At 43.6% G+C, this 20,118-nt stretch overlaps 2 protein-coding genes across 3 annotated transcripts in view; one reads left to right on the top strand and one right to left on the bottom strand.

Annotated features, from left to right (window-relative positions):
• Positions 1 to 1,675: 1,675 nt before the first annotated feature.
• The window catches only part of mmrn2a (multimerin 2a), a 34,642-nt gene continuing 16,199 nt past the window's right edge, over positions 1,676 to 20,118 (bottom strand). The window contains exons 5-11 of one of the 2 annotated variants that reach the window (XM_084736427.1): positions 16,692 to 16,946; positions 6,662 to 7,104; positions 4,977 to 5,177; positions 4,151 to 4,618; positions 3,595 to 3,958; positions 2,504 to 2,998; positions 1,676 to 2,243 (exon numbers count right to left, since the gene is read on the bottom strand). In XM_084736427.1, the coding sequence (XP_084592553.1) occupies positions 1,840 to 2,243; positions 2,504 to 2,998; positions 3,595 to 3,958; positions 4,151 to 4,618; positions 4,977 to 5,177; positions 6,662 to 7,104; positions 16,692 to 16,946 (2,630 nt within the window). In that variant the 3' untranslated portion in view covers positions 1,676 to 1,839. The remainder of the gene's footprint in view (positions 2,244 to 2,503; positions 2,999 to 3,594; positions 3,959 to 4,150; positions 4,619 to 4,976; positions 5,178 to 6,661; positions 7,105 to 16,691; positions 16,947 to 20,118) is intronic. The other variant, XM_084736425.1, reaches the window with a different exon arrangement.
• On the top strand, positions 11,671 to 14,742 carry LOC146314979 (uncharacterized). Its single transcript, XM_084736428.1, has 4 exons — positions 11,671 to 11,823; positions 13,125 to 13,466; positions 13,554 to 13,664; positions 14,402 to 14,742. Exons 1-4 carry the CDS (start codon positions 11,787 to 11,789, stop codon positions 14,740 to 14,742), a joined length of 831 nt encoding a protein of 276 aa, XP_084592554.1. The 5' UTR covers positions 11,671 to 11,786.

The raw sequence follows: 20,118 nt of genomic DNA, 5'->3' as shown, positions 1-20,118 counted from the left end.
ACAGAAGCTGATTGGCTGCAGCTGATTGGTGGTTTCTGATGATCAATCAGACTTCAGGTTAAAGTGACTCGACTGTGATTGGCAGACAGCTGCTGAAACCAATCAGATCAATCAGACACTCGTGAAGGTGCAGATGTACAGCGGTGTCTGATTGACTGGATGGGTTTTGCTGTTTCTGACTTCCTGTCCGGCTTCGTCTGCTCAGCTTCACACGACTTTTGTTAGAAATAGAGTTTGAAACGGAGCAGAGAACTGCTTCTGGAACATCTGTAGAACGTTACTGCAGCACTTCTGATGGAATCACAATCATTGTGTAGAAAAACTGCGATCAGCTGCGTCGGGGTTGAATTCTCAATTGTAGTTTCAGTTTAATATAGAGATATAAATACTAAATATGAGCAGGAGTCAGGATGGAGTTAGCTTAGCTTAGCATAAAGACTGGCTGCAGGTGGAAACAGCTAGCCTGGTTCACCTACAAACACCTGTAAAGGTCATGAATTAACATGTTGTATCTCAGTTAGGTTATTTTCATCATCAATTAATCTGTCGATTATTTTCTTGATTAATAGATCAGTGGTTTGGTCCAGAAAATGTTACAAAATGTTGATCAAAGTCCAAGATGACGTCCTCAGATGTCTTGTTTTGTTCACAACTCAAAGATATTCAGTTTACTGTCAGAGAAGAAAGAAACCAGGAAATATTCACATTTAAGAAGCTGAAATCAGAGAATTTGGACTTTTTTTAATTAAAAAGACACAAAACTATCAATAGTTGGTGATTAATCTAACAGTCTATTAATTGTTGCAGTTCTACATCTGTTTAATCTGTTTACTGATGAAACTTTTGTAGAATATAAAATCCTTTTAGAGGAGTTACACACTGGAACGATTTCCTGACAAAGAAAGAGCTCATCATCACTGACTGTGTCTTACTGCTGTTGGCCAAGTTACTGAAGTTTACTGATTATTTCTCTCAAAAAAAAATAATTTATTTACCAGTTACTGCATATAAAAGTAATTAGTTACTAGGAAAAGCAAATTTTGCATTACTTTAAAATGTCTCTGTTAATTCTTGTTAGCCCACAGGTAGCTACATTATTTTATTTTAGCTTTATTTTATTTTAGTGATATTATTGTAGTGATAATTGTCAGATTTTTATCTCTCATTGTACCCATATCACTAACAGGAGTTGTTAATACTCCTGACCACCAGAGGGCAGCAACAACTAGCACTCCTACATGTAAGCTACACTTTTATTGCCTCTGGTTTGGACTGTAGGATCTGGGAGAGGAACACACTCGCTGTAGCCAAAGACACTGCACAGTCTTACTGGGCGGATGGATACATTCTTATTTGTTAAGAAATAGTTCCAGCGTGTGTTACTCTCCCTAAAACCACAAACTGTATGTTTTTACATTTCTGTTACTGAACAAATGAGATAAATTTTAATTAGTGATATTTAGACACGTTGATTAGCCTATTTTTTATTTTTGGGCAAAAGCAGGCTAATGTTTCCCTCTGCTTCCAGTCTTTATGCTAAGCTAAGCTAAGCACCACTGACTCCAGCTCCATGTTTCAGTTTGGGGCTTCACTTGAAGTCACTGGGAGCTGAAAGAGAAACAGAAACACATTTTACAGTCAGTTTGATCTCAGTTTGCCTGTTTTTAAATTTCGAGGTGGAGTCCAGCCTGAGACGTTTCTGGAGCTCCAACTGAAGTGAACTGTCTGGTGGTTTAACAGTTGAGGGTTTGATCCCCTCTGACTCTGCGTCCTCAGTGACTCCGCCCCCTCTAGAGTCTTAGATCAGTGTCTTTCCTCCAGCTGTCAGCTGATTGGTCCTCAGGTGCTCCGGTGCAGCAGCAGTACAGTGAAGACATTGTCCTCTGACTCCGCCCACGCTCCTCCCTTCAGTTCCAGCCTCACCTCCTCGCCCTCACTCAGCGGCAGGAGGCCCACGCCAGTGACAGGCCCCGCCTCCGTCACCTCCTGACGGTGCAGAGACACCGGAGCTCCGCCCGACCCCCTCTTCAGGACCACGAGGGCGGGACCCGGCCTCAGGTCCAGGGTGAGGACGAACAGGTAGATCCCGTTCAGTGGAGCCGTGAAGGTGCCGGTGTCGGAGTAAAGCTGACCCCGGCTCAGAGACGCTTCTAACACGATGGCGCCGTCCGAGACGCTCAGAGGAGAACTGGCCACAAGCAGCAGGGAGTCCTCTGATAGGCTGGACGGGACAGGACCCACACCTGAGGAGACAAAGATGATCTGTCAGACCACAAACAAAACTCACAGAACAGAAGGTTTGATAACTGTCTTCTTTTTCTCTCTGAGTTCAAATGGATTCACAACATTCATGTCTTTAAACATGAAGCTACAGCAGCAACAAGCGGAGAAATGTTCTCTGTTCTCTGTTCTCGTTCTGTCTCTCTGCTTTATGTCTGTCTGTGGAGAGTTTGGTTAAATGTGACTCATCTGAGAGCTTCAGTTCCATCCCGTCCTCACTCACCTGACACCTCCCTCCTGCTGCGATGGTTTCCTCCTCCTCCTCCTCTCCTCTTCTTCCCGTCTTTGTTCTTCACCAGCTGCCACAGTTTGTCGAGCTCCAGCGTGGCGTCTGACGCGGCCAACACGTCAGCGTTACTGAAGACGTTCTTGAAGACCCTCAGATGTTCCTCCAGCCCTCTCTTCAGCCACGTCACCTCCGCCTGCAGTTTGGCCTCCACGCCAGTGGGTGGCGCCTCCTTCTCAGCAGAAGTGTTTCGGTGTTTCTCCTCCAGACGGAGCACTTTCAGCTGCAGCTCCTCCACAGTTTTCTCCAGGTTCCACAGGTCGCTGCCGTCTCCTCCGTGCTCCAGACGCCTCCCCTCAGGGTGGAGGAGGAGCTGGCGTTCTCTAGCTGGAACTCCACCTCTGCTCCTCCTCGTGCCGCCGGGGAGCCAGTCGTCAGTGAGGAGGTGGGAGGAGGAGGGCTGGTCAGCAGACGGTACCTCCTCTCTGTCTTCTGGGAGCAGAAGGAGTCAGAAATTAGTCAAAGTAAAAGAAAAAACTGAAGCGTCCAGGAGATTTATGATGCAGATGTTATTGTAGTTAAGTATCTATGACAATGTAACTATAACTGAAATGTAATCTGGGCTGATTATACCTCTTTATTTTTGTAATCTGTTACTGTCAGGTAGGTTAGTGAGTACCTGAGGACAGAGCTCATCTTTGGGATGAGGTGATGCAAACTGACAGCCTATTGGCCGGTTTAAAGGTAACTGTGGGGCGTTCAAAGAGTCGATGGAAGGACGGATGTGAAACTCTCAGAACTTTCACTCTTAAAGAACCACAGCAGAAATAAAACGTTAAATGTTGGCATGCTGACCTCAGTTCAGTCTTTACTGTCCTCAGGAGTCGAGTTTCATTTATTAGAAGCTGCGGTGTCGTGACAGCTGGACTCCAGAATCACTCTGTGTATATTTTAGATCTACTGGATGTTGTTCTGATCCGCAGGACCGGATCAGAGCAGGTGGTGACACTGAGAGCTGTGGACACATGGTGTGTTTCTCAAAGCTGCCACTAGATGTTGCCAAAGAGTAAGGACAGATCAGTTCCTACCCGTCCTCCGTCCCAGCAGGGAGGTGATGCTCAGGTCGTGGTCCCTCAGCTGATCCTGCAGGAGCCCCAGCTGCTCCTTCAGGGCCGGGATGGAGTTGGCTTCCTGGTCCTGGACGGGCCACTCCAGGAACTCAGGCACCTCCTCCCCCAGCAGGAGCTCCAGGACGTCGCTGTGTCTGATGGCGTCCTGCAGCAGAGAGTCAAACGTGCCCGACAGGAGCTGCGTCTTCTCCACCAGCTTCCTGTCTGCCTCCTTCAGACCGGAGACCTCCGCCAGGCCCACCCTGACCGAGCTGCTCAGCTGGGTCACGCTGTGGTCCAGAGACCTGATCCTGTTCTGCTCCAAGGTCACAGAATCCGTCACCTGCAGGACGATGGACAGATAAAGTTAGGATTGTTCTAGATTTGTCTCATTTTTAATCTGACAACCAGGAGGAAGCAGAGACTTAAAAAATGTAAGACGATGTAAAAAAACGATGAACGATGGAATAAGATTAACGTGATGTAAAACGTAACGAGATAAAAAAAAAAGACGTACTGAGACAAAAACTCGTACCTGTTGGAGTCTATGTTGGAGCTCCTGCACCGCCGGCTCCCAGTCGCTGGCCCCGCCCCACTGCCCCGCCCCTACCTCGCTGTCCCCCTCCTCCAGGGCTAATCTGTTGTCATTGGCCAGCTCCGTCACATTGGCCACGCCCCTCTCCAGTTGCGCCACGGCGGCCTTCAGGCCCTTACAGTCGCAGTCTCCGGTGGAGTTCTGTTTGTAGAGGACGGTGTACAGGTAGTCCACGTCCACGTCCATCTCCTGCAGACGCTCGCCCTGCTGGCTCAGGTTCCCCGCCAGCTCGACGACCCGCCTCAGCACCGTCTCCCTCGCCGCCTCCACCTCCAGCCCCGTCTCCATGAACTGGATCTGACTGGTCCGGGCCGTCTGGTTGATCTGCTTCGACAGCTCCTTCAAGTCCCGCCTGAGCTGCTGGACGGTCCCCGAGGTCACCTCCAGGTCCTCCATCAGCCCGCCCACCTGCATGAAAACAACATGGAGGAGTTCTTTCAACTCACATTTAAAACTCTTTACTTTTATTTTTTCTGTCAGTCTTTGTTTGATATTTACAGCCATTAAAAAGTCACAGAAGCTCATATGAATCATGATTTGTTGTTTGTTTTCCGCCTCACATTTTCTAAACAGACTCTTGACTCTTTCTCCTGTTAGAACGTAACTTTTTAAAAAATGTTATGATGTAATGTGTCGTCTTTTTATTTGCAGTTAATATTTTTAATGTGCTGTATTATATCTCTGGACCAGTGAAGGACAAACAGTATTAACAGTTAAGTCATGATCTTATTATATGAATAAATAAAATTCTAAATAACGGACAAACCTTCACTGTGTTGTTGACCACCATGTTGTCGAGGCGTTCGATGGCCTCCCACAGCACCGACGTGTCAGAGGCCTGCGGGCGCAGCGGCGGCAGCGGGGGCGGAGTCTGATCCTCCGGCTCGTCCTCAGCGATCTGATCCTGATCCTGGTCCTGGTCCAGCTTCAGTTCGGCCAGGGTGGCGTTCATGGCCTGCAGGCTGACCTGGGATCAGAGAGAACCTCTGTTAACTGGCTGTGATGGAGAGTCTCATCATTTTAAAATAAAAATACCAAAAATCTGCTGGTTGTGTCTTTCAGAATAAAAAACATAAACACAATAACATTTTGAGTTTATTTTTCTGTTAATAAATCTGCTCAGTATATTAAATGTTCACACACTTCAGTTCACTTTAAATATGAAAACGATTAGTTACTTTGAACAACTCATTTTATTTTTAAGAAAAACTATTATTTGCTGTCCTTTATGTGGAATAACTTCAAATGTACATAATAAACTTCAGGTATAAGACTGTTTATGTACTAATATACAGGCTTGTTAATGAAATGAAAGTTTTCTTTGTTTGTGTTTCTTTTACACTGAAGTTCAGCTTCAAATAAACTTCTACTGAAGTCTTTTTGGAATCATTCTTTAATAAATACTACATTTAATACTCTGATTAATAAATACTACATTTAATACTCTGATTAGAAAGGACTTGAAAATAAGAATAATTTTCAAAACTAACTTACCACTATAACTATATACCATAACACTATACCAGAGTTTCATAGTAAATAGATGGTAATTAACAAGTCACTTCTTAGAAATTACCTCCAAATTACCCCAAAGTTCAGGTTGATTATGTGATAATTAGGAAGTGTGATCATTAAAATTTCTCCCCAACATTACTGAGTAACTATATTCTGCCATTTTAAAATGAGCACTCAATAATTAGATTGTAATTTCTAAAATAAATAGATAATAATAATCAAGTAATGCTTTGAATTTTTTTTTTTCAAATTAACTGTATAATGATGATTGACTGATGATGATTGGTTGATGATTGGTGTTGATGATGTTTCACTGGACTGAACTCATTCCTGCAAACTTCTGCACTCGAACACTAAACACTAAACTTGACTTGATGTGACTCATTGCGTCTTTATTACCTAATAATTTCTACCTGACTTTCTCGTCCTAATTTACCCCTTAATTATGGGATAATTTGGAGGTAATTTGATCTGTAAGTAATTTCTAAGAAACTTGAAATATATGACTTTACCACTTATTTACTATGAAATTATGAGACTGGAAACTTTGTTATCAATACTTGCAATTTAGTGCAACTTTTAAAAATATACTAATGTAATGTTTACAGCAAACTTACAGAAAAGTACACTGAAATACTTTAAGTATGGCAGAATTAGTAGTTTTAGTACATTTAAGTGAAACTTAATGACATCTCTTTTGAAGTACACTTCTTAAAAGTACAAGTTTGTTTTCTTGAATTATATTTCTAAAACTTTTCTAAAGTATACTGCTATATTAAAAATATTTTTTTAAAAGGTTGTTAATATTTATCATTTGAATCATTTATCATTTAACATTTGATAGAATATTGTAAAAAGTAAATGATGAAATGAGAAACTGATTGATCAATAAATCAGTTCTGGTTGTGGGTCAGACTTGGTTCTGTCATCACTGACCTGCAGCATCTTCTGGTGTCGTTTCAGCTTCATGTCGATGTCGGTCTTGAAGCTGGTCAGGTTGTAGTGCAGCATTGCATGCTGGGAGTGCAGCCTGTTCTCCATGTCCGTCCTCTGGCTCTGCAGCTGCCTGCGGACCTCCCTCACCTGCTCGAACACCTCCTCCAGTTTGGCGTCCAGGCGCTCCTCCGCCGCCTCGTCCAGCTCGGGGTCCTCCGGAGGCCCCGCCTGCACCTCCAGCTCCGCCCCCAGCTGGCTGCTCTTCAGCTCGGCCACGTCCCGGGACAGATCCCCCACCTGCCGGCTCAGGTGCTCCAGGGAGCGGTTGAAGGCCTCCAGGACCGGCTGCAGCTGGTACATGACCATAGCCATCATGTGAGGGACGGGGAGGGGAGCAGTGGCTTCTGGGTACAGGGGGACGGAGACGTCCAACTCATCTACAGCTGAACAAAGAAGAATAAATATTTGATTAATTATTTTTAGAATTATGATAATTATGATGGAGCACTCAAGAGAACACAAGCACTGTTCTACACTGTTCTCCTGAGGAACGATCCGGTTCTCCAAAGATCTTCTGCTCATGTCAGACTGATGACGTTTAATCAACATGAAACATTTGAGTTGAAAATGCTTCATGGTTGTGAAGCGTCTCATACAGTCACATGTTGACCTCTGCTGGTCAAACACTGATACAAACATTTATCCTGAACCAGATTCCTCCAGAATTACAGAAACATATTATCAATGATAGAACAACAAATACATGAAATATAAACATCAAATATAAAGTGTATCAGGAGTAAATGCAAAGAAACAATGTGTAATAGATACAGACTCTCAGGATCCATCTGATCCACTGTTTGGTTTCTGTGCAGGATTTTAAAACAGAACATTAAACATAACATGATGTTCTACATGACAATGAACATTATATTGCAAAATAATATTGACAGTGACCTCACTGTTTTCATCGTTACTTTGTTGAATAAACTTTTAAAAGTTTGCTAGAAATGAGAAGCTGCTTCTGTTTATTTTTCTGCGGAGTGTTTCAACAGTTAATCCAAGTTTTGACGTTAAAACTCGCCGTTGTTTAGAGAACAGAGCGTCACATCAGGACTGATGTCATCAAACACGACTTCTCCTCGATCACATCTGACAGAAAATCACACAAAACATTTTCATCCATCCAGCCTTCATCAGCGTGAGCCACCGCTGCACACAGCGCGTGACAGGCGTAGCATCAGTAAGGAGGGCGGGGCTTAGCATGCTACGTTAAAGATGGAAGATCTCCAGAGTTTTATTAAAATTCATCTTCTGGGAAACATGAAGGTCTGAAACCGTTTTTATCTCAAATAAAAACATGATCACAAAAAGTTTCTGGCGCTCCCTTCCTGTAAAAACACAAAGCTAATCTAAGCTAATCACACACACACACACACACACACACACACACACACACACACACACCAGTGCTCGTGGCTCTCTGGGGACCAGCAGTTAGTTGTTCTGGTCTAAACTGGAACCAGTTTAGTTTCCAAACTGCGGCACAGCCCTCCATCCTGCACGGAAACAAAAACAGCTAAGAACAGCTCAGAGCTGCAGGTTCTGGACTCTGGACTCTCTGTGAGGACATGATGTTGATGTTTGGGACACACTCAGGGGCTGATGGGAGACTCGGAGTCAGAGCTGATAGGAGCAGCAGGACTCAGAGAGGAGATGAGAGGAACGTTCCCTGTTTGTTTCTGTTGGTTCCGTTCAGACTGAAACCAGAACACACAGAGACCACAGGACTCTGTTGTCCTCCAGCTGGACCTCATTCAGCCTGAGACGCCTCGGGGCTCTCAGGATCCGTCTGATCCACCGTGTGGTTGTTGTTTCTGCAGCCTGAAACAAACCCCACTGTGCTGCTGATAGTTATCAGCTGCACTGATCTGTGTGGTGGGAAGAAAGTAGTTCTGGTAGATTCAACCGTAGAGAGAAAATAGTTCCTACATGAAACTCCTCACAACAGGGTGTGCTCTGGTCTTGAGAAACCAGATCATGATTCCTGGAAAGTTTCTGAGTTTTTCAAAAGTTAGTTTTGGTTCTTTGAGCTCCACATGCAGACATCTGTCCAGCTGTTATCTCCAAAACTAAATCTACAGTGGACGGATAAATAAAACTACAGACGAGTGGAAAAATATATAGTTTTGTTTTCAGAGTGAACCAGTGCTGAAGTATGGGAGTCTGTTCCTGCCAGCGTAATGAAATAAAAATTATTTAAGTCATTATAACTTTCTCAAAATAGTTAAATCAATATTTTGAGATATTAAGTCATTATTATCTCCTCCAGATGTGAGCAGCAGCTGCAGCCAGAGAGACGCAGCCTTCACTACAACAATCAGCCTCAACTTTATTCATTCTGAACGGATTCTCATGAACGTTGGTTTGTTATAAACGTGATAAATTGAACACGATATGTTGTGACTTGTTGACATTAGATTCAGTTACTGTGGTCGATCTAATCAGCTCTGTGCTAAAACACGAACCTCATGAATAACCACTTATGAATCACATCTGTCAGTCCTGGTTTTTTTTTTTTCCTGGAAATCCTCCGTATTTTAACCCTAAAAAAAGCTATAAAAAGGCAAAGCCAGGCTTATTTTTCTACATTAATCACTGCTTCAGTAAAAGACAGAGGGATTAAAGTTGTCTAGTGGCAGTAAATGTACAGTTTGACCACAAATCAACACTGCAGAAAAAGTTCAGGAGGTTCTCGTGTGTTGCAGCTGCACAGATTAAAATGAGAAAGTATCCAAGGTTTTCTCTTTTTATCAAAGTCAGGCTGCCTTTGAGTTTTTGGCTGCAGCCTTAGTTGAAAGTTTTGACCAAAAGAAATTACTAAGCAAATTACTATTAATCAACATTACAGTGAACATACTATAGAAGCATACAGCAGGTAGTTTGAACACTTTACATTTTCACTGTCTGATCTTTGGAAGTATTTCCATGTAAAACTGGTGACAGACGTTCTGTTGTGTTTGTCTAATTCAGATGGTAGAACCACGAGTAACTGCACTAACCATATCAATGATCAATAGTGTGTGAATTCATGGAGCTCTGTGCTCGTTAATCAATTACCTGAAGCGCTCAGTGTGTTACAGCAGTAATCTGCAGTCGACTCAATGACCTCGGATAGTTTGAGAAACTTTCTCATCATTGATTTTTTCCATCACAACAGCAAATATAGGATTTTATATCAAAGTTAAGGCATTTATAGGAATTGGGAATTTTTTTTTAGTCATTTCTTCTTCAAAGGTTGTTTGAAGGTTGAGTTTTGGTTTGAGGTTCTGGTTCAGTTTAAGGTTCAGAGGTTCAGGAATGTCTCATAATGACGTCCTCACAGGTACAGAAACAAACAGAGTGTGTGTTTGCCTCAGGTCACTGCTGTCACACACTGAGACACAGTCCAGACACACACACACACACACACACACACACACACACACACTCACTGACCTCAGTCTCTTTCATCACGACCTGTTTTCATTACGACAAACTGAACCATGTTCCCACATGCTGCTGCTGCAGGGTTCTGAGAGGTTCTGAGGGGTTCTGAGGGGTCAGAGGTCACGGTACAGTGAGGCCGCGCTGCGACAGGAAGTTCAGGTCACCTCAGACTCCATCTGCAGGAGGGTGGAGGACGGGGGGTGAACAAGACACCAACACATGGCGGTCGGTCAGCTGGCAGCGTTTGTGTCTAATGACTGTCAGCGTGATTTACGGAGCCGAGCTGAATCAACTTCCTGTTCTGACAAAACAACGTCTGTGGTTCTGTTTGGTTCTCCTAATGTTCTGCTGTAAATGTCACAATTTAAAAGGTAAGATGACACTTTAATGAGTCCTGTGGGACACAGAGACAACAAACTGTTCAGGACTGAAGAAAACAACAACCGTCTCCTGACTTGTACAAACTTCTCAAGTTAAACCATCATTCTGTTCCTTAACGTCTTTGTTTTCAGTAAAAATGTGAGCGCAAAGAATTTAAACACGTCTTTTTAAATTCAGTGCGACCTACACATTCTGAAGACAGAGTTTATCTGCCAAATCAATAGTCAATAATCTGTCACTTTAAACAACTTGCAAATAAAATCAAAACAGAATTCAGACACAGACAACGAGTCTATGAACACAGACACACGTTCAGAAGAGTCACAGTCTCTACTGTCTCTACTGTCTCTACTGTCTCTACTGTCTCAACAAGCTGATTTTCATACGAAGACAAACCAGTGGAAGGAAGGAAAGAACCAACAGAACTAACCTTGATAACCCTAACAGAGGTTAGAAAACAGCAGAATGTTCCTTTAAGGGCCATGTAATGCTGAGGTCAAAGGTCAGAGAGAACAAAGAACTCTGGGAACCTCAGAGAGAGGCCGGTCCCCAAACAATGGGTGATGTAATGTTGGTGTGGCCTCACACACACACACACACACACACACACACACACACACACACACACACACACACACACACACACACACACACACCTACACATACTTCCTGTTGTTAATCTTGTTAACAAACAGTGTAATGTTTTGTTTTGTTTTGTTTGTTTTTCTCTGGTGACCCAGTTTTGAATTAAATCTGTCGACTGTGAACACGTGACTGAACCATAAAGTTTTTATTGATGGACTTTGACCTGCAGAGACAGGAAGACATTAAACATTACTGAGACTCAAGGACATGAGTGGACACACCTGAGGAGGGAAAAGTTATTTTCTGTCCGTTCAGGACGTCTCTGGTTGTTTCTGGGACTAAAATGTTTGATTTGATGGAACCAAATCAGAGTCCGTCTGATCAGGAGGCCGTGAACTGACGTCCTCAGAGCGTCCGTCTGATCGGGAGGCCGTGAACTGACGTCCTCAGAGCGTCTGTCTGATCAGGAGGCTGTGAACCGACGTCCTCGGAGCGTCCGTCCGATCGGGAGGCCGTGAACTGACGTCCTCAGAGTGTCCGTCCGATCGGGAGGCCGTGAACTGACGTCCTCAGAGCGTCTGTCCGATCGGGAGGCCGTGAACTGACGTCCTCAGAGCGTCTGTCAGTGTTTGTTCAGAGACTTTGTGGTTGTTGTAGTTTTTACAGGAAGATGAAGATGTTGGTGGTGTCTGTGATCCTCCTGCACGGTAAGATGACCTTCCTCCCTCTGATCTGATCATCACCTCAGTCCATCATCATGTCTTTAATCTGTATTTCTGTCTTCTTAACTCCACCAGTCTGTTGAAGCTCCATCACCATGTTTTCTTCACATACAAACATGAAGAACATATTTTCAATCTTTCTGTAAATCATGATGAATGTAGACGACTGTCCAGTCAGACTGTCCTCAGTTCTGCTCTTCAGGGGACGTATTACACACATTTATCATCTCAAGTCTTACAGCTACAATATGGAACATTTACACTTTCAAATGCTTCAAAATGTCTCACCTGTTATTTACACTCTACAAAAATATCAACTCTTTTGTTTTTGCTCCCATTTTTCATGAGTTAAAGTCAAAGATCTCAGACTTCTTCTGTTTATTTCTGTCAAATGTCTTCAAATCTGTGTTAGTGAGCACTTCTCCTTTGCCAAGATGCTCCGCCCACCTGACAGGTGTGGCCTATAGAGACGCTGATTGAACAGCAGGATTATTGATCAGGTGTGTTTGGACTGATCACAATAAAAGGACCTTTGATGTGGAAAAAAGACATTTATGTCTTTATGTGTCACATTTCTGACTGTATGCTGGAGGAGCTCTCATGGTTGATTCACAGGTTTAAAAGAAAAATCCTTGAGAACCTGTTTTATCTCCTGCTCTGTTTTAGAGCGACTCCTCGCTCCTCTTAACCGGCCGCTCGGAGCCACAAGTCCTCAACAACTGCTAGGCTAAAAACAAGGAGCAGCTCGTCTGTTGAAGGACACATTCTGGTCTTTGTTGTGGCTCAAAAACTGACATCCATAGAAAAGTTTGTCCTCATCTTAAAGCGGAGCATCTGCAGATTAATTCCACAGCTGATATGTTGTGATCCACTAAAGTTGGACACCAGAGCAGATCAATAAATCCCTGTTTTGTTCTCGTCACCACGATCTCTCTGTGTCTGTGCAGTCGCCATATTCGAGCCTTCAGGGTAGTAAACTAATGAGAGACGCAGACGTCTCTACAAAATCAATTTGAACTTTGGTCAGTTTATCTAAAAATGTACATTTATATATTAATTATATTGTTTTGAAACCGTGTGAGTGAATGTAAACATCTAAATAAATAAAATAAAATAATAAAATTTCTAAAATAAATATGAACTGTCGTACATAAAATGTTTAAATTAAAATGTTCTAAATAACGATATGTTCCAATTAAATAACAAACTGTTTTTATCATTTTCTGATCTAAAGTCATGAAATAAGGCTGCTGTGACTGAACCCCTCTGTCTGTGTGACCTCACAGTTTCCCAGCATGCCTCAGCTGTGGAGCTGTATGAGGGGGAGGAGTTTGTCCTGCTGCCCTGTGAGTTTCACACCTTTGAACTGTACGACCCCACAGTGGTGTGGAGACGAGACGATCTCCGTCCTTCAACCGTCCACCAGCGTCAGCAGGAAGGTGATGAACTTAAAGACCAAAACCAGCTTTACAGCGGCCGAACATCCATGATGACTGACGCTCTGGAAACTGGAGACCTCAGCCTCAATCTGACGAAACTCCGCCTCTCTGACAGCGGCACCTACACCTGCACCGTCACAACGTTTAGAGAACAACGGAGAGTGAGAGACGTCCAGCTGCAGGTCAAAGGTCAGAAACAAACACTCAAACCTACTGTAGATACAGGTCAAAGGTCAGAGGTCAGAGGTCATGTTCTTTATGTTTCTGTTCCCACAGAACGATTTCCATCCTGGGCCAAAGTTCTCCTGGTTCTGCTGGTTCTCCTGGTTGTTGTTCTTGTTGTTTCTGGGGCTCTTTTGTTTCATTTCCGTCAGTATTTCATGTCAGGTATGTCACTACTACTACACTACCCATCATGCCAGTGGTTATCATCTTTAATCAGGACAGTGAGGTCTGGGATTATAAGAGAAGGACAGTGAGGTCTGGGACTATAAGTGAAGGACAGTGAGGTCTGGGATTATAAGAGAAGGACAGTGAGGTCTGGGATTATAAGAGAAGGACAGTGAGGTCTGGGACTATAAGTGAAGGACAGCGAGGTCTGGGATTATAAGTGAAGGACAGTGAGGTCTGGGACTATAAGAGAAGGACAGTGAGGTCTGGGACTATAAGAGAAGGACAGTGAGGTCTGGGACTATAAGTGAAGGACAGCGAGGTCTGGGATTATAAGAGACGGACAGTGAGGTCTGGGACTATAAGAGAAGGACAGCGAGGTCTGTGATTATAAGAGAAGGACAGTGAGGTCTGGGACTATAAGAGAAGGACAGCGAGGTCTGTGATTATAAGAGAAGGACAGCGAGGTCTGGGATTATAAGAGACGGACAGCGAGGTCTGGGACTATAAGAGAAGGACAGTGAGGTCTGTGATTATAAGAGAAGGACAGCGAGGTCTGGGATTATAAGAGGAGGACAGTGAGGTCTGTGATTATAAAAGAAGGACAGTGAGGTCTGGGATTATAAGAGAAGGACAGTGAGGTCTGTGATTATAAAAGAAGGACATTGAGGTCTTGTTTCCATCAGAGTTGCTGCTGTCTGTCCAGCTGATGTTGTGGTTTGTTGTCCTCTCAGTCTACAAGGTGGAGGTGGATTCAGGGGTGGAGTCTGTCCAGCTGCCCTGCAAAACCAGAGTTCACCTGCCTGAGGACGTCTCAGTGAAGTGGACGGACAGAAACAACAGGACGGTCCACGTGTATCAGAACAGTTCTGATCAGCCTGCAGAACAGTCCATGTTTTACAAAGGTCGAACAAAGATGAAGAGAAACCTGAGAACTGGAGACCTCAGTCTGACCCTGAAATACCCCACAGAGAGAGACACAGACACCTTCACCTGCATCGTCTGCAGCAGGGACAGAAAGACACTGATGGAGAAACAAGTGGAGCTCTGGGTCAAAGGTCAGTGCTGTAGATGAACAGATGAACTTTATTTGTCCAACAGATCAACGTTGACAGAAATGTAGAAGTGAGCGAAGTGAATCCTGTGGATTCAGTGACGTTGATACAGAAACAATGAGACATTTGTCTGATGAATGTTTGTGTCCAAGTGTTGAGGACTGATGTTGGACATGTGTTTGAAATGCTGTGTGGAGCTGAGATTCATTTACAGAACAGACATGAAAACAAACTGCTGCTGCTGTCTGTCCAGCTGATGGTTTGTTGTCCTCTCAGTCTGTCAGGTGGAGGTGGACGAGGGGGAGGAGTCTGTCCTGCTGCCCTTCAAGACTGTAGGTGACCTGCCTGAGGACGCTAAAGTGGAGTGGAAATGTTTGGACACTGAACACATAAATGTCCACATGTATAAGAACGGCTCTAATAGACCTGAAGAACAGGACGAGTTTTTCAGAGACCGAACAGAGATGAAGGACGACCTGCTGAAGACTGGAGACGTCAGTCTGACCCTGAAATCCCCCAAAGAGACAGACGCAGGACGATACTGGTGCTGCATCTACAGCAGGAAGGGAGACATCTGGAGATGGAAAACAGTGACACTAAAAGTAAAAGGTCAGTTTGAAGATACAGGTCTCTGTGTTTGTCTCTGATTGGTTGGTTACTTGTCTCTGATTGGTTGGTCTCTTGTCTCTGATTGGTTGGTGTCTTGTCTCTGATTGGTTGGTGTCTTGTCTCTGATTGGTTGGTTTCTTGTCTCTGATTGGTTGTCTCTGTCTGTCCTCTGTCTCCTCTGCAGAGAGAACTCAGATCAAAGATGAAACAGTGGACATCAGGAACAGAAGCAGCTCCACTGATCCAACTCCTCTGATGGCTGATCAATCAGTCTGATCGGTCTGTTGCTCAGTCTTTGATTATTGATCTGATCTGACTTTGGATCAGAGAGAAAATGGAGGTGAAGGAGCTGATGGAGGACGGATGAAGACAGGAGGACACTTTGTCGCTGCTGACTCACACACAGTCCACACACTCACTATTGATTACTATTGATTCCAGTCGATCATTCTGCTTCCTCCTGTCGTCGCTCCGTCGCTTTTGTGGGGTCCAAATTTTTGGGGACCCCAAACTGTGACTGTGCTGTTTGTGGACCCCACAATGTGATAAAGACAGACACACAGACACACACAATGTATGGGGGATAGAAGAAAGAGAGGATTTCCTGTGAAGGAAGTGTGTGTGCGTTTCTGTATGTGTATATTTATGTGTGTTGTGACAGAGGAATGATGTGTGTGTGTGTGTGTGTGTGTGTGTGTGTGTGTTATAGGATATGAATGAGACGTCAGCTTCATCATCACGCCCACCTGTCTGCACACAAACTGTATATAAAGATGGATGACGTGTCAGAGTCTGTGTAATAGTGATCAGGGTATCGAGGCCCCGCCCACACAGCTGGCTGACTCATCATCCAATAAGTAATTGAAAACCAAACTGATGAGAAAAATGAACATTTGAACAAACATTAGCGTGATAAGAACTACTTAAAATGACAGAAACATGTTTTAGTTTGTTCCATGTCCCATCTGCTAACATGGAGGGGGCGGGGCTTATGATCTCTACTGCAACCAGCCACCAGGGGGCCATCCAGATGTTCTGGACTCACTTCTAAGGAGCTACCCCCCTTTGCTTCTCTCCAGCCTGCCAACAGGACGGACACAGACCTCCATCCTCCCTGAGGTCTCCTCGCTGGTCCTGGTCTATCCAGACAGACCACTCCTGGTTCTTCCTCTTCTGGACTCTCCAAAACCACATGTGGTCTGTCTGAAGCTAAACTAGTTCCACAGCCTTACAGAAGCATCAGGACAAACAACTCATGGTCCTCACAGCATGACCACCGACTCTCTCTCTCTCTCTCTCTCTCTCTCTCTCTCACTCTCTCTCTCTCTCTCTCTCTCTCTCTGAGTCATCCAGAACTCACCGGGACGTCGTGGGTTCTGTCCCTGCTGTCGGGGGTCCTGATTTTGATCACGGTCTTTGTGGTCAGACGTGTTGGGGGCGTGGTGTGACGTGTGATGGGGTTTGTGGGCGTGGCCTGGGTCCAGGGCGGGGCGTGTAGCGTTTTGCTGTTTGTCTTGGTAACCGCTGCCGTACAGCTCGCCGACGGCGGTGTACTGGTGGTCGTTCTGTTCACGGTTTGGATCGGCACGCTGCTGCTGAAGACGCTCCTGAACACCTGAAACACAAAAACACAGGTGGAATTGTAGAGAATAAAATCTTAATATCAAAAATAAATACTGAGAATGAAGTCAAACTTTCAGTATTAGTACCAGACATAAGAAAAAGATTTTTTTGATGTTATAAGAATGAAGTTGAAATAATATTTGTGTTTGTTCTTCACATGTTGAAACATGTAACTACAGATACTACTGTAACTGTACTACTACTGTAGCTCATCAATGGTTGTAACTGACTGTAGCGCCACCAACAGGTCAAATATTTTCTTTATCCTGTCAATAAACCTGAATCTTTATTGTTGGAGTAAATAATAAACAAGGTTCAGATTTGTGCACAGACCTCGTTATCATGAGGACGTCTCACGTTTATTATTTTCTTTACCGTGTTTATACTCTGACAACATGTTTGTTGATCAAACACATCAACAGGACGTCAGGCAGACAGGTAGAGGGTGAGACAGAGGGGCTGATGGGAAACAGGCTGATGTATTTGGGGATTTCTCCGCTCTGTTTCCTCAGTGTTTTGTTTCAGTCCCAGTTCATTGTTAAACTTTGAGTCAGTGAGCGACAGCAGGAACAGGGAGCTCCGTATCAGTGACCTGCAGTCAGCGCAGAGGGCACAAAACACACAACCGCTGCAACACGTGAGAGTCAAGACGAAGACGAGGACGAGGACGAGGACGTCCTGCAGCGTCATCAGATCTGTTTCCGTCATCAGTTTCTACTCTTCAGCTCACACTAACAATCTGAATCTGATCCTCCTAAACTCAAACCTGCTTTATGATGATCATCTTCACACGTACATCCAGATGTTTGTATGTCTGACTGACCCAGGACCAGTTCTACATACATCTGACCCTCAGTTTAAAGGGGCAGTTCGCAACAAAATCAAACATGGTGCTGTTTATTCCTCGTTTCTTTTTTTTTTTTTTGGTGTGAGACACTAGTTTTGAAGATTCTGGCTGTAGAGACGTCATTGGTCTCATCGCTCTCCAACATCTGAGCAAATCACAGTGGAGCGTGATGACATCAGCTCAGGAAACAGTTTTACCTCAGAACATGGACACAAACCTGCAGCCAAAGACAGTTTGATTCTCTATCAGTAATTATATTACCGACTGACTTATCAATAATTCTGATGTATCTCAGTACACGGTCACATAGATCAGTGTCAGTGTCACACAACAGAACACACATGAGCTACTCTGAACTCTGACGACCAGACGTCTCCGTCAGATAACATCACATTATGAGGTTCTAACAGAACCCTCTGATGTGTGTACGGGTGTGTACAGGTGTGTACGGGTGTGTACGGGTGTGTACTGGTGTGTACAGGTGTGTACGGGTGTGTACGGGTGTGTACGGGTGTGTACGGGTGTGTACAGGTGTGTACGGGTGTGTACGGGTGTGTACAGGTGTGTACGGGTGTGTACAGGTGTGTACAGGTGTGTACAGGTGTGTGTGGTCACACTGCAGCAGCCTCATGTTGTTTTCAGCTGATTACAGTCGAGGTTAATGACAGATTTATACATGAAGAGATTTTTTCATCTCTTCATCACGTTTCTGTGTTTTTATCAACTAAAGGAAAACACAATAAAGTTTCATGATTCAAAATGTGTCTGTAAACAGACTTGATGGTTGTTTGTTTAGCTTCACCACTGACTGTATATGAGAACAATTTATTTATTGATTAATCATTAATAATTAAGATATAAAACACTTTTTAAAATCTTTTTTCTAAATTGAATATTTTTCGTTTTTTTATTTCTCTTTTTTCTTTATTCTACATTTCTTTTTAAGTTTCTTATCCAATGAGTGGCTCCGACAAATAAAATAATGTCAAGTGAGGCACAACTAATGCCGTCTTTAGACTATTGATTAATTATCAATTAATGCATGTTTCATCTGTTAAATTCTTATTTGACAATTAATCGATTACTGATTAATCATTGACTTCCTGTACAACCTGACTTATTTTATTTCTTTATCTAAAAAGTTAACTCACTGATTCAGTCAGGCAGCAGTTCATTATGAAAGTAATCTGATTACAATTTCACTGGTTGCTATTGGTTTCCATCATTTCTCTGTTCACCACTGAGTCGATGTTTATTCTGGACAGTAAAACTTTGGAATGAATCACTTTTTCTTTTGGTGTGTGTGTGTGTGTGTGTGTGTGTGTGTGTGTTTGTGTGTGTGTGTGTGTGTGTGTGTGTGTGTGTGTGTGTGTGTGTGTTTAGCCTGGGGGGCTCAGCTTTCATTAGTTATGAGTTTGGGTCTCTGAGCTGCGTGGACGTCCAGCAGGTGGACACATTAACAGAAACACCTGCTGCAGGTCTGATCTGAGTTCAGGTTATAAACTCTGGTGATGACTCACCTCTTTGTATTTAAAGGTGTTCCTGTTATTGTGTCCACCAGCATCAACTCCTGTCTGTGATTTAATTACGCCGAGCTCAGCTCGCAGGAAGTCGGTTCAATCGGAGGCGTGGTGGGAGTGGACTGTACCATGTCGAGGGGTGTGAGTGAGTGTGTGTGTTTAAAACTGCCTCTTTGTTTGTCTTTCTTTGTTCAGTCAAGCCTCTAAAGGCCAAAGGTCTATTTTAGACTGAATTCTTTCCAAAAACATCGACTGTTTTTATTCTCTGAGCTCTCAGTGTCACTCATGCTGCAAATATGTGGTGGTACAGTTTGTTCACAGCTCGTATCCTGCACAACTACACAACCACACAACTACACAACTACACAACTACACAACCACACAACCACACAACTACACAACCACACAACTACACAACTACACCACTGTGTTCACTACAGCTGCAACCATTAATCAAAAAATCAATTATTCATTGATTACTAATACTAAAAAAAGTCAAAATTCTCTGATTTCAGCCTCTTAAATGTGATTTTTTTCTGTTTTTACTTCTCTGTAACAATAATTTGAATATCTTTGGTTTGTGGACAAAAAGACATTTGGACATTTGGACATCGTCCAACGTTCAGCTTCACTGAAAGTTTACTCCTGAAAATATGATGTTCCTGAAATAAATCAGTAACATCAGACACCAAGAAGCAAAATCTTTCTGGAGCTCAAACTGAAATCTGTAAGTGCACAGAGCATTGATGAAGCTGCTCAGTGCCTGTGACAAAATAAAAAAATAAAATACAACAAAA

The sequence above is a fragment of the Lutjanus erythropterus genome, chromosome 14 (genome assembly GCF_056507025.1).
Source record: "Lutjanus erythropterus isolate fLutEry1 chromosome 14, fLutEry1.hap2, whole genome shotgun sequence".
Classification (NCBI taxonomy): Eukaryota; Metazoa; Chordata; class Actinopteri; order Lutjaniformes; family Lutjanidae; genus Lutjanus; species Lutjanus erythropterus.
This window is presented reverse-complemented; position numbering and strand designations above follow the sequence as displayed.

Bases quoted from the DNA above. Each gene is read 5' to 3' on its own strand.
- LOC146314979 (XM_084736428.1), top strand. From the start codon at position 11,787: ATGAAGATGTTGGTGGTGTCTGTGATCCTCCTGCACG. The intron at 11,824-13,124 runs GTAAGATGACCT...GTGACCTCACAG, and splicing joins GTCTGTGATCCTCCTGCACG to TTTCCCAGCATGCCTCAGCT. The intron at 13,467-13,553 runs GTCAGAAACAAA...CTGTTCCCACAG, and splicing joins CGTCCAGCTGCAGGTCAAAG to AACGATTTCCATCCTGGGCC.